This window comes from Amphiura filiformis, chromosome 17, assembly GCF_039555335.1.
Source record: "Amphiura filiformis chromosome 17, Afil_fr2py, whole genome shotgun sequence".
NCBI lineage: Eukaryota > Metazoa > Echinodermata > Ophiuroidea > Amphilepidida > Amphiuridae > Amphiura > Amphiura filiformis.
The window spans coordinates 22,914,526-22,940,598 of NC_092644.1; the positions used below are offsets into that span (position 1 = coordinate 22,914,526).

The 26,073-nt window shown below is 36.1% G+C and overlaps 1 protein-coding gene across 1 annotated transcript in view; it reads right to left on the bottom strand.

The window, feature by feature from the left end:
• Positions 1-25,648, bottom strand: part of LOC140137067 (cadherin EGF LAG seven-pass G-type receptor 2-like) — a gene marked incomplete at its 5' end in the record, with an annotated part of 37,682 nt that extends 12,034 nt beyond the window's left edge. Inside the window, 4 exon segments of the mRNA XM_072158725.1 lie at positions 1,429-2,073; positions 4,699-5,214; positions 5,217-5,771; positions 25,510-25,648. Coding sequence (XP_072014826.1) covers positions 1,429-2,073; positions 4,699-5,214; positions 5,217-5,771; positions 25,510-25,648 — 1,855 coding nt within the window.
• Between the last annotated feature and the right edge of the window lie 425 nt (positions 25,649-26,073).

Below are 26,073 nucleotides of genomic sequence, written 5' to 3' on the forward strand. Positions count from 1 at the left end.
GAAAGAACAGACATTTCATTGGCCAGGAATCAATCTCACTGGATTATAAACCGGATTAATCCTATTCTTTGCTACCACATTAAAGGTTTAGGGCAAGAATGCCCTATCTGCTGCCAGGTGTCTTATTCTTAGATGTGTACAATATACAATGCAGAAATTGTCAAATGCCTATGGGGCAGCTATGCAGATAGGACCTTATTGCACATTAATCCCTCGGTATTTTGCTGGCAATTTTAAGCTAGTGATGAAGCAAAGGTCTCTCAACTCTTTGTGTCCGAAGGGACCCAAACATGACTTTTTTTTACATATTTCTCGGTAACATTATACATGTAGTCTGGTGAATATTTGTTAATCACATATAAAATATACATGGCATAAAAAAGTGAAAAAGGTAAGGCACTCTACAACAACAAGAACTCTAGCGCCGAAGCTGCTTTAAGGGTAGACGAGGTATTGTTGGTCGAAGCAACCTAAAAATCGATTGGTATTATCTAGATCAATATATTATTGAAAATTGACACCTTGATGTTTTGCAAAAGTTCATTCTACAAATCGTATACTTTGCAAACTTGCTTAATTTATTGTTGTTAATGAGTTATGTACATTTTACAAAAGTGTTGTTGTTTCAGCCCTCTTTACAACGTAACTCAAGAACCGCAGCACCTATGAAAGTATATCTGTGATATTTTAATTCTTCTACACGCTCGCTATGAATTGAGCAATGCAGTTTTTGCCAAAGCTCACTACCATTCGTAAGATGCTGTGAACTACCAAATCACAACAGTTTAAAATAATTAATAACCTTAATTAGCTGCTTATGAATATTACAGTTTAGTTCTAACATCTAACAAGAACTGTCTTTAAAAAAAAGACAACGCCACGGATGAAGATCATGTTTCATATTAATATTATGCTCGGAACTTTGTTTGCGCCGACCAACGTTTTACGCGTAATCGGCCAATCAGAATCCCGTGTCTGTTGTTATGATTGTCAGACGATTGAATCAGCCATTCATAATCCCAATTCCGTGTTTACACTCGCAAAGTGTAAACAAGTGCCGTTCTTCTTTGACAGAAGCTGGCGCACTTTTGAATACGATCAATGGCAGTATCTCATTTGCATAGTTGAGGCCTTTAACAAATGCCGTACTAGGGAGGGGAGCGGGCATTCAGCTGCCCGAAGTTCCCAGACGACAACTTATAGGCTACATGTATGCGCATCTTGCTGCTAGACCACATCCGCCTCTCGAATGTGGGCCCCGGTACTACCCCATATATTGATCTGCCTATAGTCTCCCGTATTGAAAGCTATTGGAAATGGAGTGATCTGAGCAACTAATAAGCGGCAATCATAAATCCTAGCACGCAACCCAACCCAAAGCCGTAGCCTCGACTGCCCAATATTAAAATGGCGCCATATTTAACTCACCTGAATAACCACGTGGACAAATACACGAATATCCTCCATCGTATGGCTCACAGACACCGCTATTTATACATGGTTGCGATTCGCAAAAATCCACTACATCTGAGCAATTATTGACTTGATATTCTTCAGGACATTCGCACCATTGTTCTATCGCTGGCAATATCCCACGGAATGTGACAGAACGACCGTTCGTATTAGCAGAAACCTCGTTAACATCCGAGAACACTTTACGTGAACGGCATTTTTCATATCCTGGGCACGATTCTGCCACGCAAACGTCGTCTTCAGCAGGTACGATGGTTAACCCACTCGTGCTCTCTATTTGCTTACGCTCAAAATAAATAGTATTGATGATATTATCCGGTGCAATATAAGCATTAGCTTTGGGTTTTTTAGCGGCAAATGTTATGTTCAGAAGCGGTACCCCATCATAAGCACTCTGCTGGACGTTGTAAATCACAAGATTCCTGACTCGGGTACGCAACGTTTTCGCAAGAGATCTTCTTAAGTTTTTCAAACCAGAGTCACTAAGAAAAGAATCCTCAGATAGTCCAGGGATACGTACGCTGACGCCATTGGTTAACATCTCCATAGACACAGTGGTGATTTCCACTCGACACATCGCTTGAGCTCCATGGACTCCATCTGCAAGAAAATTAACGACACTCTTTTAGTCGACATTCGACAAGATCGAATTATTCGACAATGTCGTTTTAAAAACGATCTTGTCGACTAGATTTCTAGTGAAACAGGATCTCACTAGAATTTCCGAGGCAAATTTGACCCAAAGTCATGGCTAGTATAAGGTCATATTTGATGTGGAAAATCTATAGTTTTATTATCTCGTAATCGGCGGGCCTTGTAACATCGCGGATTAATATTAATATATTTTATTTGGAGAATTGTCTTACAAATTATCAATTGAAGTCCTATACTTTGTCTATTTTCTTTAACACGCAAAATATAGACCAGGCAGATCAACTAGGCTTTATAGATCACTCTTAACGTTGATCGCCGATATACGAGCTGAACATAGTTTACTAAAGAAACCTAGTCAAATCGACTTGGAGTTTTAAGAGTGAAGAGTTGAAATAAATGATACTTGGCAAAAGTCGATATTCTATATTTTCATTACAAGAGAAATCGTTTAAAGCTATTTTCTTCATTGTTTGGATTTTAAAATGATTTACAAAACCTATCTGCAACTTTGTAAGCACTTCAAAAATTTGTTCATCTCAAAGAACTAAATTGTCAAGTATTTTAATATTTGCACTGAAGTGCTTGGTACGTCAAAACAGCAGTTTTAAATAATGACATGTACCCGTGACATCGCAATTTCCATAGGATCGTGAATGGTCTGGCTAATACACAAACCCTGAGTTGCACTCACCTGGGACTAATGTCATAGGGGGATAGGAAGCATCCTATTCAGTACATATTATTGTCATGATCTCCATAGTGCCGAAAAGAGCTGAAAAGCAGATAACTATTGAACCGAAAAACGCGATTCGCTGAGCGCGACTAATGACCAAGGCTTTGCACCGTAAAATATATATTATCTCATGTTCATCTGTCAGGACACACAAAAACTTTAAACTCAATAACGTGTTGGTTAACAAAGTTCTTTGTATCTGATCCAGAATGTTCACTTACTTGTGTACGTTTCAACAACACCTGTTGTCTTTATCAACACTGGATGGGTAGTGACTGCTATTGGCAACCGGGACCGACGCTAGAAGCGTTTATCTTGGAGTTATATGTGACCTGTTTCGCCTATGTAGGACAAATCGCAGTTCTTGCAGGAGATCTTAAATACTGCGTCCATGGTGTTGTTAGGATCGCGTTTGTCTTTAGGATGTATCAGCTATTTTCTGAGAGTGTTGTGCGGCATCACTCTGGAAATTCTTCTTTCCGTAACACCCTTAACATAGGGAAGCACAACCGCGCTCCTGGTTTTGTCATCAGTCTTTTTGCTCACTTTCTAGGGCTTGACACCTTGTAACTGGTCTTTGACCTTTTTAAAGGTCCAATCAGGGTACCCGCATGTTCTAAGGGCTTCGTTGATTTTTTTCCTCTTCTTCCACTTTGTCCTCCTCTTCAGTCACAACGCTGTCTTTCCTGTTGTACAATGTGCGTATCACACCAAGTTTTTGATGTAAAGGGTGATGAGACTGATAGTTGAGATTTTGGTCTGTATGTGTTGGCTTACGGTAGACCAGTAGCTATATACAGTGCCGTCGTCTTTTTCACTATCAATGTGTCCAGGAACAGAAGGCTACCATGGGATTCCTGTTCAAATGTACGTAAACTTTATGGACCCCTTTTTGTCAACTTGGTTGATGTGGTCGGTGAGCTGCTGGATGCAATCTTAGTTAATAACTTCCAAAACGTCATCCACATAATGCAGCCATAGCTTCGGTCTATTATCTAAGGGTGCCGTAGCAATCGCCTGCTGTACGAGAGCTTCCATCAATATGTTAGCCGCAATCGGAGATACCGGGCTGCCCATCGCAGTACCAAAAAGCTGGCGGTAAATTTTACCTCTAAAGGTAAAATATGTGGTAGTTAGTATGAACTCAAGAAGTTCTATCACATCCTCACTTGTTAACTAAAAAACCTGTCTTGCAATACGTTTTCTTTCTCCAGTCTACTTTGAACAATGTCTAACACTTGGTCGATGGGTGTGTTGGTGAATAAACTCACCACACCATGGGAGTTTAGAATGTCTTCCTCATCAATGACCACTTTAGGAGATCTTCCGACAATTGCTTGGAATTCTTGACATGATGTTGAGTTACCAACCATGAATAGAGATGAAGGACAGTACCAACTATTTCACATTATATATGGTGAGTTTCTGAAACAGGGATCCAAAAAATCCCTTGGAGGAAAACCAAATGGCAACTCCAAGATCAACGCTGGAACTACTTCTAGCGTCAATTGCCAATAGCAGTCACTACCCATCAAGTGTTGATAAAGACAACAGGTGTTGTTGAAACATACAGAAGTAAGTGAACATTCTGGATCAGATACACAGAACTTTGTTAACCAGTTTATACTGTACCGATCCTGATGTTCAATCATCAATATACGTGTCCTTTCATAGAATGAACTTTGAATATGTTGGGTATTTAAACTCATACCCAACAACGTGACTACGTGAGGTCAGCGTTTACGCTATGATTGTTGAATGGAGGTCACTGAATTACGCCATTTGAAGGAGGCCATTTTTACGCACAGTGAATAGTGAAATAATATCGTTATAATTACCTGTTACCCAAACCGTTATTGTGCTCTTCACAACCTCTCCATCCGGCGCCAAATTAGCATCCACCCTAATCATTCCAGTCTTCTCATCGATTACTAATATGTTCTCTTCTCCCTGACCCGGAATCATTCCATAGGTCAAATCACCAGTGATATCGATATCATGAGCCGGAACCTGGACAACCTCAGCTCCCGACATTGATTCTGAGAGTCCATTGTAAAACACCTGGAAATCTCGCAATATTGGTGGATTATCATTCATATCACGAACATAAACAACCACTTGGGTATAACTAAATAGATTACCAGAGAACGCATGAACTATTAGCTCTATTCTAGTGGTTCTTTCGTAGTCAATTTGACGTACATTATATAAGACGCCTTTATGGGAGTCAATCTCGAAATATCGGCTACCTCCCCATGCAATGCGATAGGTAACTATGGCATTCTCACCGACATCGTCATCTGTCGCATTCAACGGTAGACGCACATCCGTGTTTTCATAAACGTAAAATTTGCCACATGATGGTAAAATCTTGGCGGATTATCGTTTACGTCTAAAACATGTACAACATAACGATAATCGACATTCTTCTCATGGTGTACAATTCTTATGAGCAGTTCATACGCGTCTCTCTCTTCTCTATCAAGTGGTTCCAATGTTCGCACCTCACCAGTGCGTCCATTTACGCGGAATATAGCAGCAGCAAATGCTGGCTCTGTCGTCGGGATGAAGACTCGAATACCTCCTTTTTTAGTCGGTAATGGTACCGAAACATTTAAAGCACCTTCAACGTTTTCGACGATATATCCGTGTATCGTTTCGGCGTTCTCTAGATTAGCTATCGGAGTTCTTATAGGTATAATATTTAAATACAATCTTGTTGTGGCTTTTAATTTTTTCGCTCCTTTTCTAGCATAAGCGTAAGATAGCAAAATATATTGTCCGGCTCTGTTCACATCCAACGGAAATATAGTTATTACATCTCCAGTTTTGGGATCGATTCGAAATGGCACGTTTAGATACTGGTCGACTTTTCTCTTGCGTAGAGTGTACTGTATTGTAGTAGAAACCTCTGTAGGAATAGAGAAAATGAGAACAAAAAAGATGGAATTAATTCAACAGGAATTTCAAAACAGATGTAGAATATGCTTACTGGAAAAATAATACGGTAGGCCCCCTATTATACATGTTATATGTGTCATTTTTAAACAATTAATGAAAATGAAAAAATGCACCAAAGATAACCATTATTCGCTATAGACGTGACGTAATAACCAGCTTAACTACCATAGCAATAGATGAATATAATTTTTAAATATATCGCCCTGCACTACAACGTTCACGCGATACCTATGCACTGAACCATATCAAGCTGATCACTCGCACCTGTAAGATTAATATATTTGAAAGGAGCGGTATTGTATTCAATCTATGATTGCAGACATATACAGGTGATGAGTACAACCTACTTATAGTGCTGCGCGATACATTCAAAAATTGTTTTACCCTATCGCTGTGGTAGTTAATCCGATTATTACGTCACTTCGACTGCGAAGGATAGATTTACAACGACACCGCTCCTTTCAAAGACACTAATCTTACAGGTGGACTCACCATATACATATTCTTTGATAATCTATGGTACAATGTAGAGGTACAGATAACGTACGTCCAGTGCAGGGCCAGAGGTACAGATAACGTACGTCCAGTGCAGGGCAATACATTCAAAAATTAGGTGGCGAGCTCAAAAGTTTGTTTCAACTTCCATGGCATAAATCGAGTCAATTTAAAGAAAAGTTGAACAATGATGGCGCTATTTATCCTAAGTCTTGTTTTCAAAAACAGTCCAATTAATGAGTTGAGTGATATTTTGGTGAAGTTTTGCAACCTGATCTTGACCACTGGATCATTTCCACTCCAATGGGCATCCAGTCTTATTATTCCTATTTTAAAAAGGGAATAAAACTGATCCAGCAAATTACCGTGGTATTTCTTTACTTCCTATAATGAGTAAAGTTTTTCTAAAGTTTTGCTCGAAAGGTTAAACTTTTGGGCTGAGGCTGAAAATGTTTTCCATCAAGAACAGGCCGGCTTCCGTAAAGGTTTCAGAACCACAGATAATGTTTTTATATTGGATACAGTTATCAATAAATATCTTTCATGGAAGCGTGGAAGGGTCTATATAGGCTTTGTAGATTTTCGTAAAGCTTTTGATTTAATAAATCATGATGCTCTATTATTTAAGCTGAAACGATATGGTATTACTGGTAATGTTCTTAATGTTTTGAGTTCAATGTATATGCAATTAAATGCTTGTGTCAGAACATCTACAAGTATAACAAATGTTTTTTCTTGTAAGGCTGGAGTTCAGCAAGGTTCTTTGCTGTCACCATTTTTATTCAAACTTTTATAAACGATTTGAGTACACGACTGAACTCTGACGACACTGAAAAAGTGCAGATAAATCAATGTTTTATCAGTCATCTACTATTTGCTGATGACTTAGCTCTTATAAGTGGCACTATCTTTGGTCTACAAAAACAACTTGATGTTCTAGCAGAATATTGTCATGAATGGGGCCTTTCAGTAAATATAGATAAAACTAAAATCATGGTATTTAAACGAGGTGGTGTTCTTAAACGTACTGAGAAATGGTTTTATAAGGGAACAAGAATAGAAGTGGTCAATACCTTCAAGTACCTAGGTAATGTGTTTTCAAGTAATGGGAACTGGCTTAATGCACAGAAATCCACTGCATCGCAAGCTAACAAAGCTTTCTTTGGTCTCATAAAGATTTTGAAAAGCTATAGTCCTCTCCCTGTGGATGTTCTTTTCAAGATTTTTGACACAAAAATAAGACCTATACTCCTTTTCGGTAGTGAACTTTGGGGAACATCTGAGTCCCAGATAATTGAAAGAGTACATATTAAGTTTTGTCGTTATGTTCTTGGTGTATCTAAATCATGTAAATCTATCCCACACTGTGCCATTCGTGGTGAACTTGGTAGAAATGCACTGTTGGTAAATTCACTTATTAACTGTATTAAGTATTGGTTTTACATTTTATCACTGGATAATAACAGGTTTTTAAGACAAAGCTATGAGTTTCAATACAAAAAGGCAGAGAATGGTAAAGAATGCTGGGCTATGAAGATCAAAAATATTCTGTACTCTTACGGTTTTGGTGAAATATGGATTGCTCAAGGTGTTGACAATGTAAATTATTTTATTGATGTTTTCAAACAGAGATGTAAAGATATTGATATACAAAATTGGCGAAATGCATTAAATACATATTCATCACTTACTTTTTATACTCAAATCAAAGAAAATCTAGTGGTGGAAGACTATTTATTGTGGCTGGAGAAACCATTTCATAAAATACTTCTGACCAAAGCCAGATTGGGTGTTCTTGAGTTAGAATATGTTCGTGGAATATGGTTTAAGGTTCCTCGAAATTTACGTATTTGTAAAATCTGCCACACTGGTGAAATTGAAGATTTGTATCATTTTGTATTAAAATGTCCTGCTTATGCTAATGAAAGAAATCGCTTATTGTCAGAGTGTATTCCAAATTTCAATTATTTTATTACTCTATTTCAGTCTAGAAATCAACAAACTATAATTTCATTATCAAAATTTATTTTTAATGCTCATAAAATCAGGCAAACTCTTTTGCTCACTGGTGATGGGTAAATATATTGTACTGTACTTTATGTATAGGATAATGGCCAAGGATTAGAACGTGAGTGGGTAAGAATGGCTGAGCCGCGGAGCGGCGAAGCCATTCTTACCCACTCACGTTCTAATCCGCGGCCATTAACCGACTTAATACACACCTATGACGTCGCGCTATTGTTTTACCGCTCCATTATTTTTCACGAATGGAGTGTTATTGAAATAGGTTGCTCTTTACAAATTGATCAATTACTCATTGATGCCGGACAATACACTAATATAATGATCGTACTAAATTTTAGGTGCGAGTACAAAAATAGTCCGACTCAGCTTTATGTAAAATTTCTATAGAAATACCCATCATATCACGATCCAGGTGTTTAGTTCAAATCATCCGTAACCACCTTCTTGAATTATAAAGATTTAAAATGTTTGTTACACAAATTGAATAAACGTAGATTCGTAAAATCATTAAAGTGATTAGACCATCAATAGTTCTTTATGCCCACTTCTAATGATTAACTGTTGAAGTAGTTGCGTTTAGGTCTCTATTTTGCATAATAAGGAAAATTGGCAAAAAGGTCATATAGCATGTATAGGCTCATATGAAATGGTCATTACAGTTGTCAACCTCAAGAAAACTACACCTATCGCTATACCTGAGCAATGATACTCTTCTCTGTGAATCGAGTTTACGATTTTGGAACAACCATGCAATTATGGACACTATTGTTTATCTTGGATAATTTTGTGATGGAATCATTCCGAGGATATATATCGTTGATTCGCAGCAGAAGGACCAAAATCAGGTACGAAAAGGTACGAAAATTTTAAATGTACTACAACACATTTTACCTAGGCCTATTATTGTCCTTGAACTTTGTCGGCAAAAAACAAAACAAACTTCGCCGCCTTCGACGCGAAATAAAAGCCACCTCAACTTCCAGTCCCCTTCCGAAATCAAATGGAGCGTCCCTAACATTGTAATATTTAATTACCGTAAAATGGGGGTAACTTCGGTAAGCAGGGTAACTTTGGTCGTTCAAATATATTTTTAAATGGTCATATTTCCGTACAGCAATATTGTTTTTAGTCATATTTGGTCTCAATTTGTTAAGAAATATATTTGGAAGAAGTCGCTCATGTCCAATTTCTTTGAAAGTTACGAAAATATTATTGACCAAAAATGAGCATTTTTTACATTTTTTTCAGACAAAATAAAAATCGATATTTGTGAGCAAGGATGCGTGCTTGCTTAATTTTGCATGGGGACAAATGTCACAAAAAACAAAACCTTGCCCATATACAGCGAAGATCATTTTTTTTCATTTTCTTTTCTTCATGGAATGTAATACTCTGACCAAAGTTGCCCCAAATGCGGGGTAACTTTGGTCAGGCTATTTTCAACCCCTAGGGCACCCTTTCAAAATTATTCAAAAATCTTTTTCAACTTCAAGGTGTAGAAGGAACCCTAACGTTATAAAAAAGAGATAATTAGAAATATATTTGGTTTTGTTTGGAAGCAGTGGTTTAAAAACTCTGAAAAGAGCCCAAAGTTACCCGTTTTACGGTATCGGATAGGCCTACTGATTGATGTAAGTAAATATTCAAGCATGCCAAAATACCATAAGATGAAACATCAGATATACTAATGACAAATAAAAATTATACAGAAAATAGACCTACTGTGGCTTTTATCATTATTAAACATGCCCGAAGAGAACGATTTGAAAATAAACAGATTCATAGGCCTAAATACATTGATACAGAATGTGTATTATGTATATGTAGCAATGTTGCCCAAAATATGACAAATTATATGTAGGGCCTAAGCCACTGAAAACGTATAAAAATATAAAGAAGGAAAAAAATGTTATAAAAAACAGTAAGCGTAGAAAGAAAGGTCCAAATAAATAAAAGTAAAGGCCTACGAAGTAAAGCCTAAGTGAGGGTAAAACACATCTTGCATAATAAGTACAACGTACTTAGCCAACAATTTAACCTGCCCGTTTTGATCTTGACTTGCTTTTCACAGATTGCATTGTAAGGGCTCGGATAGCGACGTTTTTACGTATTTTGTTTGTGGCACCTAAGAGCAAATCAGACACATCCTTCTGATATCAAATAATTTAGATTTTATTAAATTCGCGATACAATACACATTTTAAGGCAAATTATTAAAATTGATATTTTTGAAATTTAACAGTCCTCAAAGTAAATTGTATAAATCTAACGATATGCAGTAAATAGTAGGAAGTTGGGTTGAACAGCCGTCAATCATATGAAAATTGTGACCTTCATTATTAAAGATATAAATTTTTTCCTCAAAACACTAAAAAATGTAGGTCTTTTTGGAAACAAATGTTTAAGTTCTATATGAAAGGTCAAATTTTCAATTGAGTCGGCTTTTCATCCCAGCTACATAGGCCTATAGTTTAATTACATATCATTAGATTTATAAAGTTTACTTCGAGGACTGTTAAATTTGAAAAATATAAAAATATGAAATTTTAATAATTTGTATTATATCGCGAATTTCACAAAATCAAAATTATTATTATTATTAGATATAGGGACAATCCTCGTATTCAGCATGCAATTCGATATGTCTGATGTGCTCTCAGGTCCGCGGCTCAGCCATTCTTACCCACTCGCGTTCTAATCCTTGGCCATTATCCTATACGTAAGGCCGAAGGCCTATATATACTGAGAAATAAAATCTCTCCATATGGAGAGAACTGAACTGAACTGAACTGAACTGTTTGCATCTTTACAAGGGGGTAGACACTTGTATAATGGTATTAGAAGATCAGAAAAAAGACTTACAAATGGCATGGCAATTTTCAAAAGATTTCTTATCATAAAATGTAAGGAATAAGTCATAATATTTGGTCGAATTTAAATTTAAAATATATGTAAATAGCACCCTCAATTTAGGCAAAAAATTATCACAAAAAAGCATAAAAAGATGAATTATTTGACATAGAATCGAAAATCTATGTTGAAAATAGCTACACAGTACAAAATATATGTGTATAGTGTGATAGCTGTTGGTATTGTTCAGGTTTATACTTGGACATTATATAACGTTTTGTTAGAAGAATTAATAAATGATCACATCAAACAACTTAAGTTATCGGTGTATCGTGTTGCTTTGAATATTTTTCGAACAATTTGGTTAACGTTTTTGACACTGAAGTCAAATATCTCGCATGACGATATAATTATCTCTCCATGTCGACAAGGTGTCGGATGTCGACAGACCCTGGATGTCGACTGCCCGGCTTTGCAATATTATTATCTCGTCATATGGGTGACACTTAAAACGTTCCGTACTATATCATGTCAGGAACAAACTCGCAGCGGAAAAAACTCTGCAAGCAGCTCGGACAGTGTCCCGACGTTTGGATGAACTTGTACAACTTTCGGTATTTATAGAATAATATTATGAGCTATATATAAACATGTATATTATAATGTGAGTATGGTTCATGCCATGTTAAACAAGGGATTGACCCATACACGAGTTGATATTGACCCTTGTAAAAGGTCATGAGAATTGACAAATTTCAATTCAGTGCTGACTCGGAAACGGCTGCCAAATGTCAACAGCCATACCTTTTGAGACATCTTTATAATACTGCTATATTAATATGGTTTAATTCAGTAGCGTACAGGACAACAAATTCTAATTTGATAAGTCATTTTTGATAAGAATCTATTCATTTTATAATAATTGAAAAGCCGATTTAAATGACAAGGCAATCTAACATGTCTAATCAAATTTAAGGTGGCACGCAGGATCACTCCAATTAGGAAATCTTAGACAATATGGGTCAAAAAGGATCAAAATATGACTTTTTCTTTTCAATTTTGACTAAGATTTTAGATATTTTATAAGGTCTATTTTTAATACGAAGAATTTTTTTTTTTTTTAAATTTAGAAAAACACTTTCTAGATTCATGTCTTTAATATGCAATTTTCGTCAATTTTGATATTTAGGGTAGTTGTCATTTTTTATTTCGTAAAAATATACAGGGGGACCAAAATCACGTAGGTCCTATATTAAATGATGGGAAAAGGGGGTTTAATTAATTGGCACTTAAAGGAGACGGACCTAGCAATAAAATGATACCTTACTTCATGCAATAGGTTTAGCACTTCTAACGAATACGAAAAACCTTATTTGCTGTATCAATTCACGACATGACCTAATATGTTAAATTAAATTGTCAGTTTTCAATATTCTATGAATTTAGACCTATGATAGGTTTACCTAACGAAATGTTTAGTTAACTTTAGTATTAAGTCTACTATACCATATTATTATTTTTTTTATGCCTATAATTTCATCACCTGTTCCAGAACACTGTGCAGCTAGTTGAAACCTGTTTAAAAGGTGTTTCATTTCATTCACAGAATTTGTCGTCACATATCAGCCTAATTTACTCGTTTGATACCAATTTCGCTAATAATTTGAAAAAGCTACTGTATGTTGGTGGCCAGAATGCCAATTGAATTTTGCTTAAACCTATTACAAAAAAAAAAATTTAGGGAGTGTTCATAAATTACTTTAGTGGGAGCTTTTCTGAAAACTAAAAGTTGTCTGATCTCTCTTATTGCCTAATTTTATATATTTGACACCCAGGGGTTCTTTGTAGAAAGGGTACAGCACAATAATGTTAGGTACAGGGAAGTGCGGTTTTTAGGGTATAGGATTCGGGGGTAGGGGCCCTACATTTTCAGCCATTGGACTCAGGTGCACTTTCAGTCATTTTGGTTTATTGATGGCCCTCAATTTCATGAAAATTTGGTTTTTAAGAAAGAATGTGTTCGAAAAAAGTGCCAATTTTCATCGGTTTTTAGCAATTCAGCAAAATTTACGATGATTTTCCAATGATAAATCTCAGGTCTGTTTTTCGTCAAATTTGGTTTAAATATCTATGCACAGTTTCCACCTCGATACACCTGAGCACACAATTTCGTCCAAGAGCTTCCAAGCAAGCAGTGAATTGCCTCTATACAGTCTTTGTTTACACACTACACGGTTAAGTGCATAGCATCATAAGAGCTGTGTGAGCTTCTAGCTGGAGACTAGTGGAAAACAGGCATCTGTGATTGGTTTTTGTCGAAACCTCAAGTGTTCCCTTCATCCAATCAGATGTTTTATATCGAACGAAAGCTAAGACTTCCCCCTAAAAACTTTTTTTTTACATTAGGTTAACAGATAACACAATTCAATGTAATAGCAAGGCGGATGTGGTAAATCTGTTGAAAACTACCTGTCTAAGCACATTTTTGACCAAAATGTAGGTTTTAAAAGTCAAAACCTCAAGTGTTATGATATTTTTCAAATAAATTTTATGTCATTAAATGAAAGAGCACACTAATATTGGCCTAATGAGCAATGGCCAATTCTCTTATTGCAAATATTGTGCAAAACTTTACTAATTTCGCCTGTTTTGTCATACGGCGGTAAATTCAATGAACTATGGGTTTGCTATTAAAAGAGCGCTTGCAAATTGATATGGCCCTCAGTGTTAATTTTTTCATCGGTTTTTACCAATTCAGCAAAATTTACGATTATTTTCCAATAATAAATCTCATTGTCTGGTTTTTTTTTCTGCACATTTCCACCCAATAGTATAGTCTGTGGTGTTGATTAAATGAATCTCCGGAAACTACAGTGATGCCTCTGTACATGATGTACATGAACTATATAGGATCTCTAAACTCTTAAACTGATCAAAATGAAAATATACTCACGTCTCGCTTTGCCCCAGGACCTACTCAACACGTGTTTCTTAAATACATTGACACTGAACTTCATACCGGGCTTCTTACATAGTTTCATTAAAACAAAAATTTACACAATTTTAAAGGGTCATTCACATTTTTTATGGAAGGTGGACTGAATTTTTTCAGAATGTTGATGATGTGGTGAATATCGGTATCATAAACATCTCAAAAAAGTAATTTAAATAATGGCCATTATTCAAAAACGGGCTGTTGTATTACAAATCTGTAAAATGCGTTGGAAGCAGAATTATTTCTGCGCATTTTGACAGTAGGCTACCTCGTTTGGTACGATAGCCCAGGAAACAATAAAACACTGGTCAATTTAATGTAGTGAGGTCCATATTGGAAAGTTGCACTTACAACAATACAAAAACACTCAAATATCATTACACAGATTTCCTTTCATAATGAATACAAATCAATAGAATTTACTTTCAATTATTGGGTTACGTTGATAAATGTACGCTGTGACGTCGATATTCAGTCAATTGCTACAAATGAGGTGTCAAAATGTGCAGAAATAAATTCTGCTTCCAACGTATTTTACAGATTTGTAATACAATAGCCCGTTTTTGAATAATGGCCATTATTTAAAGAGAGGTAATTACTTTTTTTGAAATGTTTTTTTTAAATCGATATCACGTAAAGAACGAAATAGAGGTCAAGAAAGGTATTGCGTGATTACGTAACATAGTGCAGTTATACTGCACAGCAACATGATTCGACCTTTGCAGTACTAAAACCTGGTTAACAGGAAATTACTCCAGCAAAATCAATCGATAAAGTCTAGTATATCCTCCACATTGAATGGTGGACTGCACTTATGCCCAAATATGGTACTTGCCAATCAATAATCACCCACTTGAAATCCCCTGGCTCGCTGCACCGACCAAAGTTATGGACAGATATGTGAGCTGTTTTTGCTGTCTTATTGTGATGTGGCGGGAGTTTTAAAAACACTAGGCCTATAGCCCTGAAAAAAATATTATGCGAGCGCATACTGCCAGGCAAAAAACAATGGAAATTGTGATGATGCGTTCGCATGCTGCCAGGCATTGACATCAGAAGTCAACTCATCTATAATATGTGATATCCAGATATATCGATATGTGATATCGATGTTCAATATGTGATATCGATGTTCGATATGTGATATCGATGTTCGATATGTGATATCGATGTTCGATATGTGATATCGATGTTCGATATGTGATATCGATGTTCACCCCATTAACGGCAGGAAGGTGCCAATTATAGGAATGGTTCAAATGTCATACTATACATGCTATAGGCCGATTATTTCACATGATGGTTGTATGTTTGTTTGATTTTTCATGTCTGTGTTACTCTATTTTCACCACTCCATCCAAACTTTCCTACTGTAGGTCTATCTACGGTACCGGTAAGGTCCTGTCTTCCGTAGGGGTGAGTTGTATCAGGATATCAAGTGGAACAGCCCATTCCCTGTAAGGTATGCTGGCGGTGTATTTTCGATCGATAAATTGGGCCTAAATTCAATGATTGCAATTCCCATAAAAAGATGCAATCATTGTAATCAGGCACTTAGTGACAATGTCGATTGTATAAAAAGATGATTTTTTTTATATCTCGGACTGAAAAATAGGGCCACTACTATGTACCGTACTTTTCTCTTGTGAAAACGTGGTCTTTAAAGGTTAACTTAACAGTTAACACCTACAATCACTAAATGGCCCTTTAAACGACATCTTCTGATACTCGGGGTCTCCACCTGTCGCGATATTTCGAAAATAGTCTGCGCATTTTTACAAAGTTGATGCACTTTTAAATTAGTCCATGATTTTCCCGCCCTACGTGAAACAGAAAAGTTTTATTAAACGATGATTGGATAGTAATTACGTTGATTATGATTACGTCGGCATTTAAATCTGAATTAAATTAAGGCATATTTTTTTTATGGACCACAATAGCCTCTTCCCAATGCCATAGTTCAATAACCTCAATTAAACACTTGTAGTGCAAAATTTGACCTCAAGTTGCAGAGTGTGAGTTTTTGTACCCAAATTTTCTAAGGTCATTCAATGAATGTGTAAATGTATTTGGGTTAAAGAACTGTGCCTTGATATGTGAGCATGTTGTGGATCCTAGTGTATATACTTGAATCGCTTTAGTAGAGCGATTATTATTTTGAGGGACCTATGAGATACATCGTTTTATAATTGCTTTGAAAAGAACGATGCAGTTCATTGGTTGAAAGTAATTACTTGACGTCACGCCCCACTATTACAGAAAATTCCCAAAGGTTCCGGGGTTTAGTGCAGATTCTACGAACATCATATAGGGCCACGTATGTTTGCAATCATTGGAATGCACTTTTATATATTTCTTAATTTTGAAAAGGTGTTCTTTACACCTTGGGTGTGAAACTCTTTAGACCTTATCTGGACTGCGCATTGCGTCGACTGTCAGATTAATACGACATGCACTGCGAAGAAATGTTGCAGTGCGCTATCGCATGCTGGCTTTGCAATCTTTACCCGTTTTCAATCCCAAATGAACTTTTATCTCGATGAAGTGTAATTTACACTATCTGATAACAATTAAGAGCTATCAAGAAAACATGCACCCCGAGATTTCACAGACTTAATATTTAACTTTAGGGTAATTTGTTGCAGTCATTACAGAATTTTAAAACTATGTTTCACGTCTGCTGCGCTGTGTTGAAAAACAATTTCGTATTGAAAAATAAAAATTCCTTTAAAAAAGGAATGGGGCGCCCAATGTGAGTTTGGTCGTGATGTGGTGAATTTCATGGTGTTTAGATTTGGTATTATTATCTCTTGCAAACCCGGTGACACCTCATTATAGATTTATGACCTGTCGATAGGTTGTAAGAGTGGATAGCCTTTTCCAGGCACGAATTGGGCCATATATAAAGAAAGTTTTGCTACTTTGCAACGCAATAAAAACCCAAATGCAAAATGAGTTCCTTGCCCCCGGGGCACTCACATGTTAAGGTGGTATACGGGTATGTGCGGCGGTCAAGGGTCCCCATTTGAATCTAATCAAGTTCTTTGAGCCTCAAACTCTGACAATTGTAGCTCTTTAAGGTTGGTCTGCACCCTGGAAATATGGAAACTTTCAGGCCTCATAACTTCTAAATTGTTGGTCCAACCCAGCAAACACAAAACGTTTTCGACATCATTCGCAAAAGGTTATAAAAGGTTGTCAGAAACGTTTAAATGTCGGGTTATATAAAGGGTATTGTCTGAACCCTGGAATTATGGAAACTTTCGGGCCTCATAACTTCTAAATTGTTTGTCTAAAATATATAAAAGTATACATATTTAGAATGGCAAAGACTGGATAAGTTCATCTGTGAGGTCAAATTTGGGCCAAAATGGCACTTTTGGCCCAAAATCCTAAAAAATAACGGTTTTGGCCCACTTCTTTTTGTGCACCGTAAGAAAAAAATTCTTGGGCCAAAATTTAATTTTATTAATTTTAAAAACTAGATCAAAATATCTAGGACCCGTTTTTTCATTTTTTTTTATTTTGACCAATTTCACCAAAAATATTTGAAATTTGTGCCAAAATCGGGCTTGTTTATGATTTTTTTGAAAAATCAACATTTTTTGACCATTTTTGGCGCAAATTCTCAAAGTTAGTCGAAATTCAAAAAATGAAAAAACGTGTCCTAGATATTTTGATCTAGTTTTAAAAATGAATAAAATTAAATTTTGGCCCAAGAATTTTTTTGTTATGGTGCACAAAAGAAGTGGGCCAAAACCGTTATTTTTAGATTTTGGGCCAAAAGTGCCATTTTGGCCCAAATTTGACCTCACAGATGAACTTATCAAGTCTTTGCCATTCTAAATATGTATACTTTTATATACTTTAGACCAACAATTTAGAAGTTATGAGGCCCTGAAAGTTTCCATAATTCCAGGGTTCAGACCAACCTTAAGAGTATAAAACGTTTTCATAACCTTAAAAAACATTTTTTGCTAATCTACTGCTCAGCAAACAAAAATGTTTCACAGAAAACGTTTAAATGTCAGGTTATATAAATGGTATAAAAACGTTTTAATAACATTCCAAAAATATTCTTGAAAACTTGATACAAAACTTTCTAAACAGAATGTTATCTTGGGGTTGAAAAAATATTTTGCGAAAATGTTAGCCTAAAATATGTTCAAAAACGTTTTAAAAACGTTTTCATGACCTTTATATAACCTTGTTAAAAGGTTTTGACAAGAACATTTTAAGAACATTTCTGTGTTTGCTGGGTTCAAATATAATGTTATTTAAGTATTGACACAATATTTGGCAAAAATGTTTGCAAAAATAGTTTACAATAACATTTTTTGAAAACATTTCAAAATATTGTTGTAGTGTGTTTTCATACAAAACGTTTTTAAACGTTATTATGACCTTTATATAACCCGACATTTTAATGTTATTAAAACGTTTTTACCTAAACCAAAAGCCAAAATATAACTTTTGTGTTTGCTGGGAAAGTATATAAAAGTATACATATTTAGAATGGCAAAGACTTGATAAGTTCATCTGTGAGGTCAAATTTGGGCCAAAATGGCACTTTTGGCCCCAAATCCCAAAAATAACGGTTTTTGGCCCACTTCTTTTTCGTGCATCGTAACAAAAAAATTCTTGGGCCAAAATTTTTTTTTTCTTATTTTTTAAAAACTAGATCAAAATATCTAGGACCCGTTTTTTCATTTTTTTGAATTTCGACCAACTCTGAGAAATTTGCGCCAAAAATGGTAAAAAAAATGCTGATTTTTCAAAAAAATCATAAAAAAGCCCGATTTGGGCCAAAATTTCAAATTTGTTTGGTGAAATTGGTCGAAATTCAAAAAAAAAAAAAAACAGGTCCTAGATATTTTGATCTAGTTTTTAAAAATTAATAAAAACAAAATTTTGGCCCAAGAAGTTTTTTGTTATGGTGCACAAAAAAGAAGCGGGCCAAAAACCATTATTTTGGGGATTTTGGGCCAAAAGTGCCATTTTGGCCCAAATTTGACCTCACAGATGAACTTTGCCATTCTAAATATGTATACTTTTATATACTTTAGACCAACAATTTAGAAGTTATGAGGCCCGAAAGTTTCCATAATTCCAGGGTTCAGACCAACCTTAAGCTCAAATTTGGAAAAAATTTGGAAATTTTTAGCTCAACAGCCTATAATTTGGCCCAAATTTCAGTTCTTCAAGCCCCTAAAAAGAAGCAACTGAGGCCATTTTCATTTCGGTGTTTCAGCCTGCGTTGCCATAGAAATTCTACCACAATGGCGACTGAATGAAGCCGATCTGTCAAAAACGGTGGTAGAATTATCGGGCAACACTGACGAAACCAGATTTAGAGGATATGCATACGTTCCTTTAATTTACCAATAATTACATAAAATGAGCTGAGGGTAGGCCTACAATGGTATTTGTTTAAATTTGTTGAACTTTGTTGAAAGAGTAGATATCTTGGCTAATAATTTGGTAATAATTATTTGATGCTATTTTTCGTACCGCGTATCATTTCATAGCGGGCAATTCAGGGTTTGATTTATAACAAACCGGCAACAAACAACATGGAAGCAGACGACAACATCGGTTCGGCGATTCTTATTTACCTCGTCGTTTTAAACACTGGCCTATGATTATTTGCTTACCAACTCATGCCATCCAAAACTGTTGATTATAATCTTTGAATAGGGGGCTACACGTGAGTGAAGATATTTGAGGTCAAGGGTCATCTAGGGGTCAAATGAAGTCATTGTTGAGTTAGAATATTGGTGATGGGGAAATTGCTCTCCTTTGTTTTTAAAATGTCAACCTTAAAATGTCAACCTTAAATTGTTAACCTGATAACAAGCTCTAGACAAATGCAAGGGAGCCTCAGGTGAGGTGAGGGAAGATGTTTTGAGGTTATAGGTCATCTAGGGGTCAATGTTAATTTTAAATTTTAGCCATTTTATACATAGAAATATCAAGTTACTCAATGTGAACAACCTTGTCCCAGCACATCCCTTTTTAAAGGGATTTTTATTAAGAGTGCAGTATGATAGGATCTCAAACCTGTTCATCTATCAGGGCACAGCTCTTTAACTCCAACAACATTTTTGTACATTCATAGAATGATCATTGAGAATTTGTGAACACAAAAAAATCATACTCCCCAACTTGAGAACAAATTATGAGCTGAGATTGTTATGAACTATGTCACTTTACGGAGAGACTCTGCATTGATCTCTTTTTCAAGTGTAATCGAGAGGAATTTTACCAAATTAAGTAAGACGTATGCCGTATTCAGTCCAATTGGTTACCTGGTGAGCCACCCCTTAAGGCATTGAAGGGTGAATTATACTGAACACTGTAAAGGGTTAACCAAGTTAACTCTCTTCACACCGGGTCAACCCTGGTGTCGATAGTAGTCGCTTTTATACGTCAGAGAGGGGAAAAAAGTTAAGAATTTTCACAACTTTTTGTTTTCTTATCCAATATTTGATTGAAATTTAATACACTTGTGAAATAGAGCGAATGTATTTAGCCTACGCCGTGAATGTCAGTTGTTTTTCGAATTTCGTTTACATGTTTCCAGAGTTAAATATTCCTACATGTAGGCTAAACCATATAGCTAAACCGGATAGCGGATAGGTCAAATTAATTGTGATATCATGCTACATAATACGTTAACATGATTACATGGTTATAAAACGGTGTTATATTTAGGTTAAATTATTGGTGATATTAGGTTATTCCTTGAGGCAGTTGTCTTTGGGATACTTAAGGGACGTACCATTTGACTTCGAGAGGGGGCTGGAAGTTTCCCCACTACAAAAGGAAACACTTTCGTCACTATCTCTAAACAAAAATCTTTCTCCACCTAACTGTGTATGAAAAATATCCTGGCCAATTCCTAGTGTAAAAAATGAATCAGTTTCGTCTTCATCGCCTAAAAAACAACTTTCCAGGTGACCCGGGTTACGGTGACCATATATCGCTATGTAGGCCTATACATAAAAACATATATTTCAAGTGTTAATATTTTTATGTTGTTGTATTGGGGATGTTTGTACTTTAATGTGGAGGAGGTCATTTGGAGAGTTCAAAATTTCAAATACGTATTGTCGTCCGGGTGGCAATCTGGGAAGATATAGCTCTTTTCTCCGAATATTTAATGGTTTAATTAAACTTTAATGTTACGAAGAAAGAATGAACAGTTTATACCAACCCAAAATGTTACAATTAAACATGACAACAAATAAACACAAATCCCGACTGGCACACAACACAACTTGAAAAGCAAGGGAATGTGCCGGCATGGGAATCGAACCCACGACCTTCCGATCTCTAGACGGACACCTTTTATGTTACGATCAATTGTAATGTTGTGTGAAAACTAGCGCATTTCCATCCCTATCAATTTTGCAGCTCATATTCAAGTTCTGGATAGGTGTGTTGTTAGTTTGTTACTCATGTTGTAGGCCTACTATAGGCCCGCCTATCTTGATAATGAAACACACAGAAGAAATTAGAATCAAGTTTGACTTCAGGCAGGAAAAGATATTCTCCTATTTCCGTGATCTCTCCGTTGGGAAATTGTCTGAAGCAAGCACACTTAAACATGTTTAACCTACCGAGACCCTTAAAACATGACTGTCTATAGGCTCAAAGCACATGCGGACCCTTTTATATATGTATACAGGGTGAACCAAAATAATTTGCACCAAACTTTTATTTTTTTTAAATCGTTGACACCCTGAATAAAAAACACGTTGTACTTTACAATTACTCTCCCTATGGAAGACATGACCTTAATCTGTGGGGGTTACCTGAATGGGTGACTCCATTTGGAATCAACACCCTTGTGCAGAAGATTTCCATAGAGGGTGTATGGATTTCAACTGTCTAATTCTAAGCATTCAACTGCACATCGCATTCGCACTTCCAAGACGATTTGTGAGACTTGTAAGTTTGTATAGCTTCAGTGGCACTAGAACCGGGGCCCAGCTGGCAGCCCCCCCCCCCAAGTACCATATAGGCCCCCAACAACTTGGGCCAGGTGCCATTGCCCCCCGCCAATACCGTCTGAGCTTATAATTTAAAGGCACTTCCAGTGAACCCAGCCCAGCAAAAGTGCAAACCATTAGGCCTAAAATGTTTATGAATTGCCTAAAAGTGAATGATAAGTCAATAAAATTGCCATAGGTATTTTTGAAATTAAAAAAATTGGCAAAAAATGAGGAAAACAGCAGTATTGACAAAGTGGAAGCCCCATTCAAATCCTAAAAGTATAATGTAGCTAATACTGTCAGTATATAAATTACAGATCCATGCAAATGCCTTATTTTCTCTATACACTTCCAGTGCCCGTTTCTATTCATCGTTATGTATTCTTCTCCCGTGCATTATTTTCGCGATCTACCCTTCACAGCCCAAATTATATAAACCTGCACGCTAAACAATGCATTATCTAAAACCTGCACGCTAAACAATAGATTCTAGATAATACGTGCACGCTCAAATACTAGAAATACTACTTTCACATAACCATAAAGTAGAGTCAGGTGGCGCTTTAGACACAGAGATCACATAACTATATAATTGTCTGTTCGATATATATACCAACAAAAAAGTACGAATATACATTCTGTGGTGTTAAAATGGTATAGTTACAAACGGTGTTCTATAATAGTGTACAATTACCGAATAAGGTGCAACTCGCTAGACTTGAGTCCAGTCCTCGTTTACGGAGTTTAGGTTTAGGGTTGGGATAGGGCAGTCTTGTAATAAGACTAGTAGAGTTGCACCCTTGCAAATATCATTGTCATAAATTATGATTAATGACCTCAAATAAATCAAACATCAAATGAGAATAATCGAGCTTCTATTAATTAAAAAGGGCCAAAAACAGGTGGATCATAATTATACAAGATGACACCATTGCAAAATATTCAGCATTTTACAAATGAAATACATGTAGCTGATGTAGGCCTATATCTAAAATAACATAGCCGGGCCCGGGAAACACACACTAGCGCATAATATCATGATCATGCTTTATAATACCATAGGCCTTCAAACACATGTGTTTGAAGGCCTATGATAATACTGAACAAATTGTTAAATCCCAATATCGTGTGTTTTAATATAAGTAGTTCAAATTATAGAGCTATAAAGTCCAGTTGATATTCACCGTAGTACTAGTCTGACATCTAAATCGATCGTTTCCAACTGGTTCAGTGCTCTCTGTGTTCGAATCCACGATATTAAATGATCACAACATAAAGTCAAGTCAATTAAACCATGCGTGAATAAGTTACCTAAGTATGACGTATGGCGCAATCGATACCATTGATTACAGGGATTGATTTTCTTTACCAGTTAAATGCTACGTAGCTGGTCAATGTCCTGACGGTGTTTTTAAAATGTAAGATATTTACCCTAATATTAAAACTAATATAATGAATGCAGCAATTAATATTGCCTATTGTTTTAATAGGCCTACACTCAAAGTGTATGACGGATAATGTACTCGTGCAAATGCATTCGTCAAGATAATTGCACTTGCCATGGAGTTATTGCATTTAGCTTTCGAGCCTATCGGCTCTCAAGCTAAATGCAATAACTCCACGGCGCGTGCGATTATCTTGACGAATGCATTGCACTCAGTTCATTATCCTTATCATACACGGACGTTCGGCTGAACCACTATTTGGCTTTTGCTATGAAAAAGGTGATAAATCCAGGCCCAATTACTGATAATTACCCACTTTGGTCAATTACACTTCCAGCTAGACAAGCCCACCCCAATGATAAACCACAGCAGACAATCCAAAAGATAGGAAATTGTTATGTAATAATGTTATTATGATACCTGTTGGCACACTTTTTGATAGTTCTATAATGGGAAATCAGCAGGAGCTAATTGGAGGGATTACTGGTTTTGATTTTTATTCCTTTTTCATAGAGCAACCAGAGTATATGTTCGCACAATGACGAAGGTACCAAACATTAATCTGAATTTGGATGATTTTTACGATCGTCCGGATGAGCAAATCACAAAATGGGCCTTTAATTCATCTGCAACAACAAGTGTTAAGGTGAGAAACGATCTTTCCTTTCATTCATAATGGGGAAGGAATTAATTACCAAAGTCAAGGACATGTAGAACCCATAAAGGTTCTTCAACCTTTTAATTTAGAAATCACAAAACTTATTCAAGTACTTGAACTTTTTAGCCCCGGTTTTTAGCGCGACCTAGTACCTGACCAAACTTATTATTAATTATATAGCCTACGTGTACAAATCATGCCTAATGATGTGTGGAGGAGGTGCTTGTACAGATTCCAGAAAAATAAAGCACTATTTCTTGGTAGAATTTCACAAACATTATCCTCCCGGATTATCTTACTTTTAATATGATGAAACATATAGCTAAAATCCCAATCAGTAGCATACTGCACTTTTTTAGAAACAGGTAAAACCTGCATACTTATTACTATGGCTCCTCATTAGGAAACGAATTTGGAGAAAACCTTCTGTTAATAAAATACTATGCTGAGCCACCAGCCTGGGTGGTTCACGCTCCAGTAATTTCAGATGATTGAGCTCAGTAATACATCAAAGAATGTCTTCCAATTCATGAAAACAAATAGATAATCAGCTTATCGGACTAAAAGCGTAGAGGGAAGGTCTTGCTGCTCAGCGAGTGTTTGTAATTATCAGGTTTTCTCCAAATTCATTCTCTAATGTGCCATCCCACTCTCTATAAAACTAAAATACATCTATGCCGCTATTACGTTATCTTGTCATTCTCGACGTCATTTTTTCATTCTCGGCGTCATTTTTTTTAAAACTGGACGTTATTTTGTAAGACTCGGCGTTTTATGTCCGGTGGGGCGTGCTATATTATGATTTACTCTGCGCGAGTCTTCATCATGATATATGGCCGTATAAAATTAATGTTTTCGATGAAAAGTCTAGGAAAGGAGGAGGCCTTTTTTTTTTTAAATGTGAGATTATAAAGGATAAACCCTCTGGAGTACCACAAAAAGTCTTATTATTATAGAAGAAGAGTTTATTGACAATCACCAAACATTATGGTATAATCAACAATTAATATTTATGCGTACGTTTATGTGTCTAGGCCCTACGTGTATGCCTGGCCTTATGCGCCTTAACTTTTCCTTAAGTATTCCATGTCTAAAAAATCAACAACAAAAAACGGCCTAAAAGGTCGTTACTCATAATGATGTATCATCAACCAATATGCACGGTATTTGACAAAATCTGGATCAAAGATCATTAAGGGGTCAATTGAGGTCATTTATTTTACCTTCATTGGCAGACTCTGCTCTGACGGTAGTCACTATCGTTCCTACTGGTACATCATCCCTTATATCTTCAGCATAAATTTCTTCATCAAATCGTAAGCCTTCAAGTCGTGCCAGCTCCTCTTTCTCAAAACTGTTTGTTTTTTATTCTTAAATTTTTTTGGTTTCTTGCGTTTTTTCCCACATTCAGTCCATGGTAAGTAGAATAGACAGACTATCAGCACTAACCACAGTACTTTGTATGATGAAGCCATAGCTGTTTAAATGATGTCAATAGTAATTTAATAGGTAAATACAGCGTTCAATTTTTCATCATTTTAAGGTCTTAACCTTTCCGTTATGAACCAAAAATGATGTCAATATTTAGAAGGATACCAAAGTCAATTTTTCATCGTTTTAAGGTCTTAACCCTTTTTTATGAGCCACAATAAAGGCATGATTTTGTGTCTCTCTTCACGATATAGCGTTTAACATTATACACGTGTAGGAATGTCACCCAGCTGTCACAGAATTTCTTTAAAACAAAAGTTGTCTAACTTGACAACGTTTTGATTGTTTCAACCTGT